The 21405-nt window shown below is 45.0% G+C and overlaps 1 protein-coding gene across 1 annotated transcript in view; it reads right to left on the bottom strand.

The window, feature by feature from the left end:
• POLA2 (DNA polymerase alpha 2, accessory subunit) overlaps nt 1–20868 on the bottom strand; it is a 99921-nt gene extending 79053 nt beyond the window's left edge. The window contains exons 1-3 of the mRNA XM_068261128.1: nt 20500–20868; nt 20201–20379; nt 14935–15059 (exon numbers count right to left, since the gene is read on the bottom strand). Coding sequence (XP_068117229.1) covers nt 14935–15059; nt 20201–20279 — 204 coding nt within the window. The 5' untranslated portion in view covers nt 20280–20379; nt 20500–20868. The remainder of the gene's footprint in view (nt 1–14934; nt 15060–20200; nt 20380–20499) is intronic.
• Nucleotides 20869–21405: the final 537 nt, after the last annotated feature.

Here is a 21405-nt window from a genome sequence, read left to right as displayed (position 1 = left end):
CGGCACGGTTGCTTCAAGAGTTGGGCCTGCATGTTTCCCAAGCCAGGTCTCTGTCAAAAAGGTCAAATCAGAGAGCTCTATTAGGTCATGTATAGTTGCAGTCTTATTATTTATCAATCTGGCATTGCAGAGTGTGGCTGTGATTGAGCTTTGCTGGGGACAGCTATGTTTTTTAGGCTTCACTGTCAAACTTGTTATCCTTTGCCTGGTGTGGCTTCCCTGGTGTTTATGTTTGGATCCACTACCTCTCCGCCCCCTTCTGCGTTTCCTGAGTATCCCAAAGGATTTTAAGAGGAGAGCTAGTGAGGTGTTAATTTGTAATTGTTCCTTGAGAGGGCAGGCAGAGAAAAGGTCCTTTGATGAGTATTTGTATGTTGACATTAGAGACAATAGACTTGTTCAGATAGCTTTTTCTTCTGGAATCATGCTGAGATCAAAGGGGATCTGTGCAAGATGCTTTCATTCCTACACAGAGTTGGATCATAGATTTATTTTAAGTAAAGTTCCTTGTTTTAGAGTTAGATGATAAATGATAAAATAAATGTGGAACATAGTCACTTGGTGCATATGCCTTGGATAAAGGATTACTCACAGGTTGGAGTGAGGGCAATCACAGAGAGGTTGAAGGTCTTGTTTCATTATCCTGCTTAAAGTAGCCATCATAGGATGGGTACATGGTGGTCATGAAGGGATGGACATGGTCGGAAGCAATGCTCAGGTAGCCCGTAGCATTTAAACGATGCCCAATTGGCACTAAGGGGCCTAAAGTGTGCCAAGAAAACATCCCCCACACCATTACACCACCACCACCAGCCTGCACAGTGGTAACAAGGCATGAGGGATCCATGTCCTCATTCTGTTTACGCCAAATTCTGACTATCGAGACTTATCAGACCAGGCAATATTTTTCCAGTCTTCAACTGTGCAATTTTGGTGAGCTGGTGCAAATTGTAGCCTCTTTTTCCTATTTGTAGTAGAGATGAGTGGTACCTGGTGGGGTCTTCTGCTGTTGTAGCCCATGCGCCTCCAGGTTGTGCGTGTTGTGGCCTCACAAATGCTTTGCTGCTTGCCTCGGTTGTAACAAGTGGTTATTTCAGTCAACGTTGCACTTCTATCAGCTTGAATCAGTCGGCCCATTCTCCTCTAACCCCAAGAATCAACCAGGTATTTTTGCCCACAGGACTGCCGCATAGTGGATGTTTTTCCCTTTTCACACCATTCTTTCACACAACCTTTCTTTCCCCATTCTGACGTTCAGGAGATTGTCTTGACCAGGACCACACCCCTATATGCATTGAAGCAACTGCCATGTGATTGGTTATTAGATAATTGCATTCATGAGAAATTGAACAGGTGTTCCTAATATTACTTTAGGTGAGTGTATATGCACAGCAATAGCAGTGCTAAGTCAACAAAAATAAACCAATCAAAAAACAAGTTATTTGTGCAACTGGAATAAAGCAGTCACCATATTTTCAAGTCAGATATACATTTCAGATTGTGACTGTATTTGATGTGTACACATGAAACTTTTATATAGGACCAGCAACTCTTAAGTAATGAAGCTTACCCCATCCCCACCTTTCCAACCACACTTTCATTACGAACCTCCCTCATCGGGGATTAAAATTATATAAAAAATCCTGGTGCTCTGTTAACTTTAAAGTGTACCAGAGATGAGAACATAAAATAATCAATACTTGCCTGGGGCTTCCTCCAGCCCCATAAACATGTGCAAGTCCCTCGCCGTCCTCCCGCGGTCTGCCGTTCAGCCGCGATCAGCCCCGGTAAATGGCTCAGTCGGGTCCAGTCTGGGTCTTCTGCACATGCAAGAAGACCCAAACTGGCATGACTGTAGCAATTACAGTGGCTGACCACAAGTGAACTGCAGACCGTGGGAGGACAGCGAGGGACGCGCATGTGTTTATGGGGCTGGAGGAAGCCCCAGGTAAGTATCGATTCTTTTTATGTCATGATCTCTGGTTTACTTTAAAGTGGTCTGAAAGCCAGCATTTCTACTTTGAGATTCCTCAAAACTTGAAAGCTACTATCCAAGAAAAAAAAAATTCTAGCAGAACATCACTGAAATGGTTAAACAAAGCACTTTCTCCTGCTATTCAGCTTCAAATCCCCATGCAAACTGGAGATAACAGTATCTTTTTCACTTGTTAAAACACAAAATGTATAAACACTGGAATGTAAACAAACACACTGAGAAATTGTCTCTGCTTCAGGCACACAAAGTGTTCAGAATAGCTCATTAGAAGATTTTAATATATAATGAAAAGCAGTTATAATAGAAAAATAATAATATGCAATGCCAGCTTTCAAGAGAACCCGAGGTGGGGATCTTAGAATGAAATCTATACACACAGAGGCTGGGTCTGGCTATAGTGCCCAGCCTCTGTTGCTATTTGAATCCCCCTAAGTGCCCCCTGCGCTCCGTTCTAGCCCATAAATTACAGCCGCGCTGTCGGGCAATGTTTACCTAGCTAATGTCACTCACGCCGCTCCCCCCGCCTCCTGCAGAGCGCCGGTCCCCGCCCGCGTCCTTCCCTCCAATCAGCGGCGAGGGTAGGGACGCGGGCGGGGACCGGCGCTCTGCATGAGGCGGGGAAGCGGCGTGAGTGACACTAGGGAGGTAAATACAGTCCGCTGTGACACGCTGCGTGTCGCCAGCGCGGCTGTAATTTATGGGGGAGAGTGGAGCGCAGGGGGGACTTAGGGGGGATTCAAATAGCAACAGAGGCTGGGCACTATAGCCAGACCCAGCCTCTGTGTATAGATTTCGTTCTAAGATCCCCACCTCGGGTTCTCTTTAAGGGTAAGCCTGCACGATTTTAGGAAAAAATTTAATTGCGATTTTTTTCTGTCAAAAAATGCAATTTCAATGTTTTCACAATTTTCTTCAAATCAAGCTTTAACATTCAATTTACAATGTACAGTAACATTTACAAAAATGCATTGACAGGAAATGACATACTATCAAATTTATAGTATGATGTCATTTTCTGTCATGTTTATAAATGTTACTGCATTGTGAATTTACCAAAACAATAATAAATGTAAAGCTGAGTATCACAGAAGATCCTGGGCAGTGGCCATTTACTGGGCAGTGGTGGTGATCCAATTTGTTTGCGTGACAGTTGGAGAGATAACAGATCCTGGGCAGTGAGCAAATGTACAGTACACTGTGACCACGGGAGACAGGGTGTAAGTGCAGAACAGGAGATGTGCAGAACAGGAGATGTGCAGAACAGGAGATGTGCAGAACCTTCTCCTCCACAAGCAAAGTGCGCATGCTGCACGGCCAACACAAACAATTTTACGCATGGAATGCTTTAAAAAGTACGCGTAAGAAGCCCGCACACTTAAAATTGTACGCATGAAAAAATCATCACTTTGACAATTAGGAAATCGCCTTGCCGCAAATCGCAATATCGATTTTGAAACGATATATCGTGCAGCCCTATTTCAGGGTAAGAAAAACGATACTTTGAAAACTTGTAATTTGTAAACAGATAATATTACTTGTGCACAAAAGCTAATGATATCTGTATGAGTAATAAAACGTAGGAAAACACATTTTTATTGCATGTTATGTCAGAGTTTCAGACCACTTTAAGCATTGGTGGCAGAAGAGAAGTAGGACTACCAGGCAACTACAAGACATACAGTGATGTGAAAAACTATTTGCCCCCTTCCTGATTTCTTATTCTTTTGCATGTTTGTCATTCTGCTCATCAAAAACCGTTAACTATTAGTCAAAGATAACATAATTGAACACAAACTGCAGTTTTAAATGATGGTTTTTATTTAGTGAGAAAAAAAAACCTCAAAACCTACATGGCCCTGTGTGAAAAAGAAATTGCCCCCTGAACCTAATAACTGGTTGGGCCACCCTTAGCAGCAATAACTGCAATCAATCATTTGCGATAACTTGCAACGAGTCTTTTACAGCGCTCTGGAGAAATTTTGGCCCACTCATCTTTGCAGAATTGTTGTAATTCAGCTTTATTTGAGGGTTTTCTAGCATGAACCGCCTTTTTAAGGTCATGCCACAACATCTCAATAGGATTCAGGTCAGGACTTTGACTAGGCCACTCCAAAGTCTTCATTTTGTTTTTCTTCAGCCATTCAGAGGTGGATTTGCTGGTATGTTTTGGGTCATTGTCCTGCTGCAGCACCCAAGATCGCTTCATCTTGAGTTGACGAACAGATGGCCGGACATTCTCCTTCAGGATTTTTTGGTAGACAGTAGAATTCATGGTTCCATCTATCAAAGCAAGCCTTTCAGGTCCTGAAGCAGCAAAACAACCCCAGACCACCACACTACCACCACCATATTTTACTGTTGGTATGATGTTCTTTTGCTGAAATGCTGTGTTACTTATACGCCAGATGTAACTGGACACGCACCTTCCAAAAAGTTCAACTTTTGCCTCGTCGGTCCACAAGGTATTTTCCCAAAAGTCTTGGCAATCATTGAGATGTTTTTTAGCAAAATTGAGACGAGCCTTAATGTTCTTTTTGCTTAAAAGTGGTTTGCGCCTTGGATATCTGCCATGCATAATGTTTTTGCCCAGTCTCTTTCTTATGGTGGAGTCGTGAACACTGACCTTAATTGAGGCAAGTGAGGCCTGCAGTTCTTTAGATGTTGTCCAGGGGTCTTTTGTGGCCTCTCGGATGAGTTTTCTCTGCGCTCTTTGGGTAATTTTGGTTGGCCGGCCACTCCTGGGAAGGTTCATCACTGTTCCATGTTTTTGCCATTTGTGGATAATGGCTCTCACTGTGGTTCGCTGGAGTCCCAAAGCTTTCGAAATGGCTTTATAACCTTTACCAGACTGATAGATCTCAATTACTTTTGTTCTCATTTGTTCCTGAATTTCTTTGGCTCTTGGCAGGTGCTTTTGGTCTACTTCTCTGTGTCAGATAGCTCCTATTTAAGTGATTTCTTGATTGAAACAGGTGTGGCAGTAATCAGGCCTGGGGGTGACTACAGAAATTGAACTCAGGTGTGATAAACCACAGTTAAGTTATTTTTTAACAAGGGGGACAATCACTTCACATAGGGCCATGTAGATTTGGAGTTTTTTTCTCACTAAAAAATAAAAACCATTTAAAACTGCATTTTGTGTTCATTTATGTTATATTTGACTAAAAGTTAACGGTTTTTGATGAGCAGAAACATTTAAGTGTGACAAACATGCAAAGGAATAAGAAATCAGGAAGGGGGCAAATAGTTTTTCACATCACTGTAACTTAAAAGTATGTCAACCTTTATATCTCATCTTGGTACAGGGTAACTACACTAAACTGTATATAATAATGTATACCATATTTACAGTCAATATGTTACATATAAAGGGAAGAGATTTCCATATAATATGTAATTCCAAGAAACTGGTAGCAAGAGTAAACTAAGTAACAAACCAACACACACCTTAGTTAATTTAAAAGCTGAAAAATTCCAAAGCTGTTATTCTAGTAGAGCAATACAAATAAACCTCTCATGAATTTTCCATGGAGCCACACTCAAGATACGCACAAGCAATTTAAAACAGACAGACAGGAGTGAAAGAAGTGGGGAAAAGGGAATCACTTGAAAACCTTGGGACCCAAAACGACCGAAAGAAAAACGTTACTCTACATTTCTCGGCATGTACCTGTAAGCAAGACTCCATATTCAACAGAGTTTCAATTCTAGAGGCATAAAAGAATGTACTAAAAGCATGCTTTACAACCGACATCTCAATGCAAAAAGATAGCCACTGATTCAACAGGCCCATACTAATTTGGATGGCCGAACAGTAAATACAACAGTACTACTTTAGAGAATAACCATCCAATTCTGAACTGTATAAAACATTTCTCTATTTAACAAGCATAAATATGTAATGCTCTATATATTCTACTGTAGCAACAGCCCAACCATTATTTATGGGAAAAGAGGAGCCCAAGCGTATATAAAATGGATTAAAATCACAATAAAATTGGAAGATGAGGTAGCTTACCTCAATGACGAAATCTTTGAGTGAACAAAGAATTCATTAAGCACAGGCAACGCGTTTCACGGGTCATAGCACGCTTCCTCAGGCCAATACAAGTGCTGATTAGTAAAAGTTGATCAGCATAGGGAGCCTCACAAGTGCTTAAAGCAAACCTGAACTGAAATTAAACCTGTCACGGAACAGCCGAGAGAAACACAGGCGAATCTGGAAGATTCACAGTCAATTTTCTGATTGCTTCCTTGGTTAGATTTGCCAGTCATTGCAGCGATCAGAGAATTACTTTCCTTATTTTAAAAGACAGTTTTTTTTCTCCTTCACCAAAAGGCAGGAGCCTTCAGCAGAAGTGTCCCAGGCACCCCCAGCTGTGCTAAGGGCCCATCCATCAGATGAAGTTGATAAGCAGCCTGACAGAACCAATTTACTAGAGCAAGAGTCAGACTCTCTGGCTACAATCCCAGCAGGGGAGCTGACACGTAGCCTGCTGCCCTGAGCTTCAAAAGAGACTTCACCTAGAACTGACCTGCTGTTATCCCTAGATGTATATAATATTCCATAAACTGCTATATGTGTCATATTTCCTGTATTGCCAGGCTGGCAGGCCCCCCAAACTCACAGAGCATGCTGGGCCTGGTCTGGCGTTGGTGCTGAAAAAGTTTCAGAACATTCTGAGGTAAAGACTGCCAGTTAGGCAGTTCGAAAGTGCCCTGATGATACCACAGGGGTCCTACCCCTAATGTTTGGTATCAGGCTGCTGGGTAAATCGAGACAGACCTGAAAATGTTAGTAAATCTGCCCTGACCTGTACGGTTCAGTGAGATAGAGCCCATATATGGTTAGATATGATTTCCGGTCTCCAGGACAAGGGGAGGACTCCTCTCATATTCTAAGGGGGTGTGTGGCTCCCGCCCTCACTCCCTCCTACTGGATCACGGGCATATGGCAGAGGAGCCAAACTCAGTGTCCTCCACTTTGAACATCATCCTGATTTTATCCTTGCCAGCTTGAGGACATGCTGGCACCTGGTTTGTTTGGACTTTGCTACTGAACTGAAACAAAGAACTTTATGAGTTTTCCCAGAAGGACATATTTCCATGAACTAAGTATTTTCTCCCTTTTTATTTTCATACTGGCTATTAATGTTTCTTTAATTGTTGATTTTAATAATTCTGTATATATTATTTATATTGCATTTTAATAAAACAACGCTAATGTCATTTTGTTTATTCAGCTACCCTGCTATTCAGCCGCACAAACTGAACCTGGTCTCTGCAGAGTCGCTACTATTGTCACTAGCTAGACAGAATAGAGTGTGTTTAACCGTTTTTATTTGCAGGTCTAGACTTAGCCAGTCAGTGGGCTCCTCTGTCCCATGGTAACAGAGGTGGTGGCAGTTCTACCCTGAAATAGTGTGTAATTTGTAATTACCGTAACTCACAGGCTCCCTTCTAGTCGGTCTGCTACCAAAATTCCAGCGGTTTCTGCGCACCAATTGCGACCACAGCTTGCATGGTCTGTGTGCTGAAACCGATTGGAAGGCACTTTGCGGTCCGGCCACTAGGGGCCCTGTGACAAAACCTATGAACCTATGAACTACTGACTAATTGTATGTGTAGTACGAACGATAGACAGAACATAAGTGACATACAGCAGCGTCTATTTTTATTTTAACGGCTGAATTTTTCGGACTGCGTTCTAAATAGCAGCCATGACAGTCTGATATAAAATCTGTTTCCTTCAGCTGCAAATGACTCTGAACTTTTCAGCTCTAAAATGATCCAACGTTTTCCGCCTGACACCCCCCCCCCCGCGCATTTCTCAATACCAAGCATGCCTACAAGACTTCTCAAGAGCTGCTCCACCCTATGGAACTCCCCTCCACCCCCCCCCCCCCCTCAGACACGCTCCTTCCCTCAACTCCTTCAAGGAAGCCCTCAAAACACATTTCCTTAAAAATGGTCTAACTCACATCTACCACAATCTAACTCTCTCAGTCAGCCAACCTTTCCACAACCCTACCTTATGTGTCCCTCCCCCACCCTTTAGATTGTAAGCCTTTGGCAGGGCAGTCCTTAATTTTGCTACCCCAGCAATGACACCCTTCTCATGGACTAACTCGGACTTGATTTGCTAGGTCTCTGTAAAACGCATTTTATACCCTGATTGTATGTATAACCTTGCGCTATGTTGTAAAACCGTTTGCTACCACTCTGTCTGTCACCCCTTATTACAATGTACTGTATGTATCCCTATTTATTGTCCAGTGCTGCATAATATGTTGGTGCTTTATAAATACAACTAATAATAATATTAAAATAGTATGAGCAGTGTTTTCTCAGCATATACAAAATGTTTTACCTTCTCTACTTTTTTTTAGGACAGAAGGCTGTATTTGGCAGCCTCAACTGCTGTGCCACTATCTGGTTTTGAATAGTCAGCCCCCTCCACTTTGCCGTTCCTGCGCTGGAACACTCAGAAGCTCGTCAACAAGGGCTTGTCGATTGAGCTCAGCTGCATGGGGGCGAAATAGCTTGGCTTTTTCCCCTGAGCCCAGGCAGTGGCTCTGTGCTACTGCACAAGCATAAGCCATCATGCATCTGCACAATGCGGCCATGCCTGTTCTTGTACAGGAGCATTGTTGTGAGCTGTGTGGCTCCCAGCGCTGGAATAGCAAGGTGGAAGGGGATGCCTCTGGAGGATCCACCGAGGTATCTTTTTTTTCAACTCAATTTCCCACAGGTTTGCTTAAAAATTCGGGAACAAGAAGCAGAATTTTAAAGGCCAACTGAAGGGCGAGGGATATGGAGGCTGTCATATTTATTTTTAAGCAATACCAGTTACCTGGCTATCCTGCTGATCCTCTGTCTCTAATACTTTCAGCCATAGACCCTGAACATGCATGAAGCGGATCAGGCATTTGACATTATTATCAGATCTGATAAGATTAGCTGCGTGCTTGTTTCTGGTTGTATTCAGACACTACTGCAGCCAAATAGATCAGCAGGGCAGCCAGGCATTTGGTATTGTTTAAAAGGAAAGAAATAAATGGCAGCCTCCATATTCTTTTCATTTCTGTTGTCCATTAAAAACATCACAGGTGTTTGCATGGGATTTAGGTATTCCACATAAATAGTGAAAAAAGCAGTGAATGGCAAAATGGATTACAGTATATTCTGGTGTATAAGCCTACTTTTTAACCCTTGAAATCTTCTAAAAAGTTGGGGGTCGTCTTATATGCTGGGTGTCATTGATGCCGGGCAATACACCCAATCCTGTTACCGCCTCTCAGATCTCGCTGCTGAGGACTGTAGTGAAGCGGCGCAGGCGATCACGTGCGAGATCTGAGAGGCAGAAAAGGAGGTAAATAGGATACACGGCAGGCCAGAAGGGTGAAAGAGGCGTGTTTTATGGGCATACCTCTCTGATAAACAGAGAGAACTGACCAATCTGCTTAGGGAGAGGAAGAATTGACCAATCCAACCAGTCAATCCCCTATATATACTGGGTACCACATACAGTACAACACCAGTTTCTGTTCATACATAGCACCAGTATCTGTTCATACATAGCACCAGTATATGATTTATTTATTTTTTATTTTCATTTGGTGTGAGTTGGAACAGGGGTAGTCTTATACAGCGAGGTCCATATATACTAGAGTATAAGCCGTGATTTTAGGTCCAAAAAGTGCATAAAAAGTTGGGGTCTCGGCTCATACTCGAGTCACATGTGTCCCCTAAGGCGCTCTGGAGTGCCTCCTCATCTCTCGCCTGTGTCCCTCGCCATATGAATGCATTATAATGGTGCGGCTATAATGGTCAGCGCCGCATGCATCTTTGAGCTGTCCCCCCGAGTTTCTTATCAGTGCCAGAGCAGAGCGATGTGTTGGATCGAGGCCAGCGTGGCTATAATGGTCAGCGCCGCATGCATCTTTGAGCTGTCCCCCCGAGTTTCTTATCAGTGAAAGAGCAGAGCGATGTGTTGGATCGAGGCCGGCGTGGCTGTAATTGTCAGTGCCGCGTGCATCTTTAGCTGCCCCGACTGAGTCTCTTATGGGAAGTTTCGGTTCCAGGCCGGCACAATGCATTGCGGTGCACAGCATTCACTCACAGGACCACACTGGTTTAGGAGTCTGAGCTCTATGACGCCCTGCAGTGTCGCCTTTAATTACGTGCTCCACTGCAGGGCGTCATAGAGACTCCTAAACCAGCGTGGTCCTGTGAGTGAATGCTGTGCTCCGCAATGCATTGTGCCAGCTTGGAACCAACACTTCCCTTCATTCGGTAAGAGACTCCGAGTCGGGGCAGATAAAATGCATGCGGCGCTGACAATTATAGCCGCACCGGCCTCGATCCAACACATCACTCTGCTCTGGCACTGATAAGAAACTCGGGAGGGGCACAGCTCAAAGATGCACGCAGCGCTGACCATTCTAACCCCGGCCTGGAACCAGCACATCACTCTGCTCTGGCACTGGTAAGAGACTCGGGGGGAACTAAAGATGCACCATTATAACGCATACATGATGGGGACACAGTCGGGGGACATCTTTATTTTAGCCTTGCTTGTGCCATTTTTAATAAGCATGATGATTTTAAACTGTTGGCTCACAGTGTATGTACCAATGCATTACTATGATTAACGGGCCAGTTATAATGATTTGCCTGTGTAATGTAGCAGAGGTGCACAAATCACAAAAATGGCTGAAAATATTACCCATATTGCTACCTGCTGACTTTATGCTACTTTTCCCATGTATGGTTGTGACAGGTCATGACTATGAGTGGTGTTGTAGTTGTGGCATTTTTTTGTATCCTCGTCGTCTTATACTCGAGTATATACGGTATATCCCGAACTCTATATTTTAACTGGAAAAGTTGGGGGGGTCGACTTATACGCCCAGTTGTCTTATACGCCGCTGGTTTCCCAATAAAGACCACAAACGAAGAATTGTACAAAGGTTTATTTTAAATGTGAAGCTCTCACATGAGAGTAACTCGATTACTGTAAACTTACGGGCTACCCAGCACTGCTCTCTCACTGACATTACTATTTCAGGTGTTCAAGTTATGGAACAGATTGGTGCAAGGGAAAGAAAAATGCAATTGAGGGTGGATGATGGGCTGCAACAACACTTCAGAAAAATAAATGGATAATTGAGGAAGAAGCATCAGTCGAGGTATAATGTAAATACAGATATGAGTCTCAAGATGGCAGGAAAGGAAATAGAAAGTGTGGCCTTCTTCACCAGACTGGGGAGTGTGTTAGCCTAAACAGAAGGAGCTGAAGAAGATGTATAAGCTAGGAGAAAGCAGACAAAGTTTTTTTAAATTCTACCCAGTTTGAAAAGAGTAAAAAATTTAGAGTTCTACATATAAAATGACCATTTTAACAACTCAAGAATGGATTGCTGTAATGAACAATAACTGAAATAAAATAGAACTTCATCGGATAGGACATGGTTTATGCAAATGAGATGGGGCCACTGAGAAGGAGGGGGAAACAGTTGTGAATTGGAACCTCCAAGGTGCTCAAAAACAAGACACCAATAACGTAATTGGAGAAAAACTGAGCAGCTACAAATACCAGGAAAAAACAGGACAGAAATGAATACTTCACAACAATGTTAACGTTACTAGCACAGGAAAACACCGGCCATTAACCTATTAGTGCGTCTTTTGACTTACCCCGTACATTACCATAGCAACGCACATGTTAACCCAGTACAGTGTAATCTTGTTATAGTAGACTCCAAGGGACCAGGAAAAGTGGTTTACTATATCAGAAATTGTCCTAGAAATGGCCCAGCATGCCCTGGTACATTCTCTGCTGCAAAGGAGCAACTCATCCCTTTGGGGGTACAGCACAAGCACATTTGGTGGACTACAAGGTCAAGAAATACCTGAGGGCTGCATGGCCAGGCTGGACAAATTGCTTGTACAGTATCAAGGGCTCCTTAAAAATTCTAGCCGTCACTGGATAGAGGCAGCCACTTGCTTCCTGTGAGTGGCTCGGATACCTCCATGGGAGGGACTTGCAAGACGTGGCCTGGAAAAACTCTTCTCACATTTGAGCCAATCATGAGGCCTCTCTTCAAAATGCAGCTTATCATAATAAGCCACTTACATCTGTAATGCAGGTGACTGATACCTCCGCGGGCGATACTTTCAGTAGCTCTCCACTCTCCTTAGTTTTCCAGCGAGTAGGCCCGCTCTGATCTGCACTACAAGTGAAAGTAGCCTTTACTGCACTCCACACGCTACCAGGAGCATCATCGCTAACAAGGGAAGAGATACCTGGTAGTCCATACAATCCCATGAAAGGACTGTGACAATACTTTTAATCGATGATTGCAAAGTGGAATTGGAAAACACTGCATCCCCTTTTATTTATGTTCACATTATTCCATTTCCCGGGGCTGCTTATAAGTACAGTAATGTATATCCAGAGCCCGTGCTATTCTTCTTGTCTTACAATGTTATCAGGCATCATCTCACCTGCAATCAGCATGAAAAGAGCAGCCAACCATGGGTTTTACACTGACATATGATGCATGCGCTGCCCACTGTTTACTATATCCAGAGTCAGCATCACGTAGGAGCCAAAATTCAGGTTTACTATAATAGAAATGTTATTATATCCGAGTCTACTATACCAGGCGTTGCTCCCATAGACTTATGGAGATCGGTTGGGATCTGGAGCGGAAGGTACTGTACCCGAATGTTTTTCAGAGTTTACTTTAACGACATTATACTGGAATACCCCTAGCTCTAATGGATTAATGGCCGATGCTCCCCCGGTGCTAGAAACAGCAAAATTGCATTGCGCTCCCTGTGCATGGTAAATTTACCAGAGTTTACTGCATCAAGCCCTTAAAGAGACACTGAAGTTTAAAAAAAAAACAAAAAACATCTTTTTATATAACAAATGTGTTTAATATGTTTACCCTAACTAAACCGCCGCTGTAATCTATCTAAATCCCCCTCTAACTCGCCCTCCCTCTCCCCTGCAAAATCCACAACTTTCTTGGTCGTGGATTTTGCTGCCCTGTGCGCCTCAGTGTGAGGCAGGGCTACGAGCTGCAGCCCTGCCTCACACGCGTCTGTCAGCGGCGGATCTCCTCCTCTCCCCCGCCCCTCTCAGTGAAGGAAGACTGAGAGGGGCGGGGGAGAGGCAGCTATCCGGGCTGACAGACGCGCTGAGAGGCAGAGCTGCGGCTCAGAACTCTGCCTCTCACTGAAGCGCTGCCCGGATTGCCCCCCGACGAGTTAGGGGGAATTTAGATAGTGTACATCGGCGGGAATAGGGTCGCAACGGTATGAAATTCCACAGTATGATAACCGTCAAAAAAAATACCACGGTATGACGGTATATGGAATTGTACAATTATTTGGACCCGGGCCCCCCCTTGTAGCCAGTAGTAGGTGGCCGCAGCATAGGTAGCCAGGGACAAGTGTTGCCAGTAGTAGGTGCTCGCAGCATAGGTAGCCAGAGATAGGTGTAGTCAGTAGTAGGTGCTCGCAGCATAGGTAGCCAGAGATAGGTGTAGTCAGTAGTAGGTGCTCGCAGCATAGGTAGCCAGTGATGGGTGTAGCTAGTAGGTGCTCGCAGCATAGGTAGCCAGAGATAGGTGTAGTCAGTAGAAGGTGCTCGCAGCATAGGTAGCCAGAGATAGGTGTAGTCAGTAGTAGGTGCTCGCAGCATAGGTAGCCAGAGATAGGTGTAGTCAGTAGTAGGTGCTCGCAGCATAGGTAGCCAGTGATGGGTGTAGCTAGTAGGTGCTCGCAGCATAGGTAGCCAGAGATAGGTGTAGTCAGTAGTAGGTGCTCGCAGCATAGGTAGCCAGAGATAGGTGTAGTCAGTAGTAGGTGCTCGCAGCATAGGTAGCCAGAGATAGGTGTAGTCAGTAGTAGGTGCTCGCAGCATAGGTAGCCAGTGATGGGTGTAGCTAGTAGGTGCTTGCAGCATAGGTAGCCAGAGATAGGTGTAGTCAGTAGAAGGTGCTCGCAGCATAGGTAGCCAGAGATAGGTGTAGTCAGTAGTAGGTGCTTGCAGCATAGGTAGCCAGAGATAGGTGTAGTCAGTAGAAGGTGCTCGCAGCATAGGTAGCCAGAGATAGGTGTAGTCAGTAGAAGGTGCTCGCAGCATAGGTAGCCAGAGATAGGTGTAGTCAGTAGAAGGTGCTCGCAGCATAGGTAGCCAGAGATAGGTGTAGTCAGTAGAAGGTGCTCGCAGCATAGGTAGCCAGAGATAGGTGTAGTCAGTAGAAGGTGCTTGCAGCATAGGTAGCCAGAGATAGGTGTAGTCAGTAGAAGGTGCTTGCAGCATAGGTAGCCAGAGATAGGTGTAGTCAGTAGAAGGTGCTTGCAGCATAAGTAGCCAGAGATAGGTGTAGCCAGAAACAGGTGGCTGCAGCACAGAGAGCCGGGGGGGAGGGAGAGGGGACGCAGCAGCAGGGATAAATACTCACATGCCGGCAGCCAGGTCCTTCACCGATGTACGTGCTTTCATTGTACTTCATGTTCTTGCATCATCTTGTAATAGCACCCAGGGGCCGCTGTTTCAAGGAAATGTGATGCAAGAACAGGAAGTACAATGAAGCCCGGGTACATCTTGAAGGACCGAGCTGGCTTCTCGCAAGTGAGTATTTTTATCCCCGCCGCTGTTCTTTCGCTCGTCGCTGCGTCGTGTCCCCGCCCTCCCGGTCGCCCCTTAAAACGTGATTGTGCACGGTATTGTTACCGTGCACAATAAAACCGCGATATATCGTAATACCGGTATATCGTGGCAACCCTAGGCGGGAATGCGGCGGTTTAGTTAGGGCTAACATATTAAACAGATTTCTTAAATAAAAAGATTTTTTTTTGAGACTTCAGAGTCTGTTTAAGTATCTTATTTATCTTGTTCCTACATCCACACAGCTTACCTCATGCTCCAGAAGACTAAGATTATTAACTGTTAGGTGTTCCAACTTTCGAGTTGCACTGAAGGCCATCCATTCATTGACAATCTGTTCCTCACTGAGTCGATGAAGGGAACACAGCTCCACCACTACATACATAAAAGAATTGCAGTTATATTAAGGTCTGGTGCAACACTTGTTAAAGCAATTGATTTTTATATTAAAGTTATATAAGAAAACAGTTATCAGCTTCATAAATACAATTAGTTTTCAGTGTCAACAAAACGTCTAAAATATGTGTAAGAGGACACAGAGGTTTAAAGAACAACTGAATTGAGAAGAAAATGGAGGCAGCCATATTTATTTCCTTTTAAAACTATACCGGTGGCCAGGCAGCCCTGCTGATCTATTTGGCTGCAGTAGTATCTGAATCACACCAGAAACAAGCATGTAGCTAATCTTGTCAGATCTGACAATGTCAGAAACGCCTGATCTGTTGCATACTTGTTCAGGGTCTATGGCTAAAAGTATTAGAGGCAGAGGATCAGCAGGAGAGACAGGTAACTAGGATTGCTTAAAAATAAATATGGCAGCCTCCGTATCCCCCTACCTTCAGTTGTCCTTTAAAACAAACCAAAAAAGATGGCCAATCAAAATTGCATGTGTGTATGTACCCTTGGGACCAGTTTTGATTTAACAAGAAACATTTCTGAATCAGCATACTTCTTGGTGTAAGCCAGCTACATAGCATGTACTACAGTGTTCCCTTGCTCGTTCTGTACAAATAAATGAGCTGCCAGCCACCAGTCAACCACTGAAGGTGCACTAAGGCTGAGGCCATCAGTGCTGAAGATGCGCAGCGTGAGAGCACAGACTACCACTGTAGACAGAGCAAACACTGGACCAGATGAATTTAAATTACGGATGGAGCTTGTCATCAAAAGGACACCAGAGCACACTACAGCCCTTATTCAATTCACTTTTTCTCTTAAGTTTTCTCCTACAAGACCATCTTTTAAAATTACCTTTCAGCACTCTGCAATTGAAAAATGCCTAAGTAGGTGAAAAAGTACTGTCAAAAATATTTTCTTGCTTGCTCGTTGCTTAAAAGGCATGTTATTGATAAGGTGTGAAAATATCACCTAGGAGAAAACTAAAGGCGGATCGCTCAGAAACAGCCGTATCAGTCTGCAGACAGACTGTACACACGCCGGACTGTCGCTGGAATGCCCACCCAGCGGGAGGTGACGACGGACCCGTCGTTGCCTCCAGTCCGGCGTGTGTACTGACCTTAAGGAGAAAAAGTGAATTGCATATGCCCCTACGTTTGATTGTTATCAACTAGCTGATGGTAAGCTCTGACATGCACTGAAATTATATTGTACATTCCCACTGAAATTTACTGTGGTCGGAGTTTATCTTTCATGATCTTAAGTGCATGCACATCATTCCAGCTGTGGCATGTTATACCATGATTGTGCAGTTAAAGGAGCTTATCTACTTTTGGGGACCCAGCAGGAAACCTCATAGGCAACCATTCTCCGATCACAGTACCCTCTTGCAGCACAAAGCGTTGTTGTAACTAGCCAAATAGTGTGGGCGTAGTTACTATCTGAACCTATAAGTTTGAGGGGGAACAGTCCACCCAATCCCAATCTCCCTATGAGGTTTCCTGCTGGGTCCCCTAAAGTAGACTAGTGGTGTCATAAATGGACAATTGATACCACCAGGACATCACTGTGTTTATTCACAATTATAGAAATTCTTGTTTACACTAAACTTCTGACTTCCATTCATAGAATTATTAGAGGCCAGCTAAAACCACTTCCCTCACTTAGCCTGGGAAAGGGACAGGGCTGTGGAGTCAGAGAAATGTGGGGTACCTGGAGTCGGAGTCATTGGTTCCATAAACTGAAGAGTCAGAGGATTTTTGTACCAAATCCACAATCCTGGTAAGTATTAGACTACGGAGTCGGAGCCATTTTGGGTACCTGGAGTCGGGGGTTGGTGGTTGTCAGTAACCGGCCCCACGGCAAGCCTACAGATACGGTTCCCGACTGCGGGTTTGACCAGATCAAGCGGGAAGCAGCCTTATTCAAGCTAAAAACAAGTCTGTGACCCCTCAAACACTTCTCACTGCCGCCACTATCTGCCGCTAGACACTTCCACTCTGCTGTCGAGTAATCTACACGCAGTCCGCGTTTTCATATTTGGGTCAGCTTTGCGCTTTAGGACGAATACGGGAACGCCACGCACACACACACACACACACACACAGTACAATAGTACAGTAGCAAGGCACAATCAGGCACTGAATCTTGTAACGCAAGTTACACTGCAGGCTCTCTAGGCTATGAGCGTTGGCTTAGTACAGCAGAAGTCAAACTTATTAAATAACGATTTAATATTCCAGAAAAAGGTGGAACAATGCAGAAAAGAATATATACACAAGATTTACAAAAAACAAATTAAAAATTACAAAATAAAAGTTACAAAGATACACCACAAGACAGTTTGCATAAAATAAAAACGGGAATAAACGTTACCAGCATAAACAGAGCGTTGTTTGCGTGGAGCACGCGGTCTGGTCAGGAACCAGGTTAGTCCTAGCGTCGTTGCTATCTCCAAAGAACTACAAGTTGTGACTATCCTAGCTGATGTTTATAGCAAAATATGTGGCCCGGGGCCACTCAAATGTCCAGATCCAGGAGCCTGTCATATCCTCTCTGGCTGTGACACGCAACTTCAAAGGTTTTTCCTATCCCACTTTTGATCTTTGCCGACTTCAAAACACTCAAACGCTTCCAGCCCAATATTCAGACCACAGACATTTGTATCTTAACACACATCAAATGGACTTCCCTACTCCAGGTGACAAACACATTGACAGTATTTCCTAACGGATCAAAGGTAAGGGCCTGACTGGCTATTGACTAAGTCATCTCTTAATTAGAGGCTAGGTAGACAGTCCCTAATTGATCTATTCAATGCAGACAATAGTAGTTTTCCTGTTACCCTTTGACGTTTCCAGACTCAGTTGGTCCTGATTTGTATATTGGGACAATGGGCTGTCTACATGTACACAGAGTTCAAAAGCCATGCAGACCCAGACTATTCTTTGCCAAGTGGCTGCTAATTAGCAGCACCCTGCTACCAGAGGGACTAAATGCAAATGTAGTTGTCATTGACATACAGACAATCACAGCTTCCCCCCCAAAGCCAGACTGGGTTTTAGCAGACATACACATGACACAGAAAGAAAATGTGAAAATATGGCTTCCACAAGCTACAATATGGCTGCCATGTTCTGCATATTACCGTACATATCATCACCACATAGATCCTCACACAGGCACAGAGTCTAAGTGACCACGGGTTTTCACCAAAACGGCCCGTAAGGGCCGATGGACTTTGAGCTGCCTAGTGCCCACCAGGTTGTGCCCCAGATAACCCCACAGTGGTTTGGAGAACAATTGACACTGCAGTAAGGAGATGGTATTCAGGATCAGAAGGAACAAGCTTCACAGGAAGAGACGTAAATCGTAGTCGGTAAACAGGCCAGAGGTCAGGACAGGCAGCAAGCAATCGAGGTCAGTGAACAAGCCAGGGATCGGGGCAGGCGGATAGCAGCCTTAGTCGGGTGAAAGAAGCCAAGGGTCAGGATACCAGAGATCACAGATAGTCAGGAACAAGTCGGGTCAAACACAGGTAATCAAACAGGAAGGCAGGTAAGCACAAGCTAATGTTAACCAGAGCTGAAAACGAATTGTCAGCACTGGTTACAAGATGGGGCTGGCTTAAATAGACGGCTGCTCGTTTGAGCACGAGATTTGAAAGTTACGCATGCACATACACGTCCACATTACCAGCGTGAACGCGTACCTTCCCATGCAAGCTATTGCGTACCCGCACACGCATGCGCCCAGACCTCCGAGGACAACCAGGAAGTAAACAGCAAAGCCCATGAGTGCTGCAAGACACCAGATGCCGCACAACAGTGAGCATGAAATAACCATGGTAATTGTAATAAATATCGTAAAAAGTACAGATGTGCAATTCCCAAACCATTATACATTGCTAAATAATGCATATTTACTACACACATAAAAAAAAAAAAAGTCTAGAAGGCTGAACATCTGAAGTGAATTTTCAGCATACTCTGCAAAGCAACATAAAATTGTGCACACTTAGACGCTAGTATGGTTGAGGCAAGCAAGTGAGAAAATCCATGGGGAAATTCCACTAACATGATTGGGAGGACAGCACCCTCTTGAACATCCAGGTTTCATGTCATGCTCTGTATTAAAGTGTACCCAAGACCAAGTAAATAAAAGAATTGATACTTACCTGGGGTTTTCTTCAGCCCCCTTCAAGCTGTGGGCTTCCCCAATCCTCCACTGCCTTGTTAAATTTGTCCAGTAGCACACGCTCCCATAGCCAGGGGTGTTCTGCCAGGGGCCGCACATGCGCAGTACAACCGCTGCCAAATTGGTGGCTGCCAAACTGGGGGCAGGCCGGGCAATGCAGGTGGAGGTTTCCAAGGAGCTTTGGCAGTCTTTGGAAACACAGCTGCAACTGTGCAGCCGAGGAGGAGAGTAGAGCATCACCTGTAGCCTGAAGACATCAGGGCAGGTGCATATTTACCCCACCCCCCTTCCCCTCCCTTCAGTCCACATTAAGACATAGCCTGTCATTCTGTTATTTCAAGCTTAGGTACTCTTTAGCTGGTTCTGTACTGACATACTGCAGTTGGAATCTACATCCTGCTGGTGGCTGAGCAGCTCTGACAGGACGTAGATTCGAAATATTCATGGCCGCAACAACTCACTCTGCTGTCTCAGTGATAATTTTATTGGCACCTAACTCTGTGATTACGGAGAGCCAATCACAGTAATCACAGGGCACAACAAGGAAAGGACAGCTCTGAGGCAAGAGCTGTCTGGTCCAAAAGGGTTAAATAATAATTAATACAAATAATAAACATCATCTTTACAACTGCAATTGATGGCTATTTGGCGCTAGTCTTGTTTAGGTGACACAGCAGGAAACTTCATTCGGAGCAGTTCTTCAATCACAGCACCCTCTAAAGCATTGTGATTGGCCAAATAGTGTGGGCGTAGTTTACTGCAACCTGAAACTAGCAGTTCGAGAGGGTGCTCTCCACCCAATTTTTTCCTATGAGGAGCAGAATTTCCCTATGAGGTGTCCTGCTGGCTCCCCTAAACTAAACTAGACTAGCACCAGATATTTTGAGTCAAAGTTAGCAAGAGGTTAATCTGGTTAAGCTTACATTTTTCTGGTACTTCATCCTCAAAACTGACACCGAAGACTGTCAGCTCCTCCAATATAGCTTTCTCAGAGATTGGCATGGTACCAGTCTGCTGATCCAGAAGAAAAACGGGTGCCTATTGCCGATGAATCATGCGGTCCACACAGGATCTACAGATACACAGTGATCACTCTGCTTGACTAAAGAGAGGGCAGAAACAAACGTTAGGGACACTATAGACAAACACACAAATTCAATGAGCTCAGAGATAATACGAATCATACAGTACAGAAGCCGAACTGTAGCAGCTAGCAACGAACCTGAGGAGTAAATCCGGATACTAGTCCTCAAAGACCTTCACTGCAAAACCCGGTACAAGTGCACCCGAATATGTAACAATACAGTTTCTGTCCCCTGAAAACTCCCGCTCTCTGCCATGTACTGTGGTGGCGCGCACAGCACAGCATGGAGATGACAGACAACCAATCAGCGAGGCCTAACATGAAGCATTACGGCAGCACGCTGGAACTGTGAAGTGACGTAAGTAGTCACATGACACAATTTGTTTCGGAAGTTGTGGACTGGCCGTTTCTACGGCCGTGCGGGGCGTGCCGCCGCCCGGGGCGCTGCTGGGAGGGGGCGCTGTGATGGAGGGGGGAGCCGCAGCCGCGGGGAGGGCAGGAGGGCAGCCCTCCCTCCCTCTCCCCGGGCCGCCCTCCATGCGATCCCCCCTCGGACGGAGTGCAGAGTAATGCGAAGGGAAGCTGATACACACACACGCTGCTTCCTGTTTAGCAGTGTGTGTGTGTGTATCAGCGTGTAGGCAGAGATGAGACTGGCGGCGAGAGAGCAGCGCTTGGAGCCAGCGAGGTGAGTAGTTTTCTATACATGGAGGGCGGCCCGGGGAGAGGGAGGGAGAGGTCGGGCTGCCCTCCCCGCGGCTGCGGCTCTCCCCTCCATCATGGGGGGCACCTACCTAACCTATACTGGGGCAGCTACCTATCTAACCTATCCTGGGGGGCACCTACCTATCTAACCTATCCTGGGGGGCACCTACCTAATCTAACCTATACTGGGGGGCACCTACCTAATCTAACCTATACTGGGGGGCACCTACCTAATCTAACCTATACTGGGGGGCACCTACCTATCTAACCTATACTGGGGGGCACCTACCTATCTCACCTATACTGGGGGCACCTACCTATCTAACCTATCCTGGGGGG

This window comes from Hyperolius riggenbachi, chromosome 11, assembly GCF_040937935.1.
Source record: "Hyperolius riggenbachi isolate aHypRig1 chromosome 11, aHypRig1.pri, whole genome shotgun sequence".
Taxonomy (NCBI): domain Eukaryota; kingdom Metazoa; phylum Chordata; class Amphibia; order Anura; family Hyperoliidae; genus Hyperolius; species Hyperolius riggenbachi.
The sequence above is the reverse complement of the archived record's forward strand: the minus strand, read 5'-3'. Positions and strand labels throughout refer to the sequence as shown.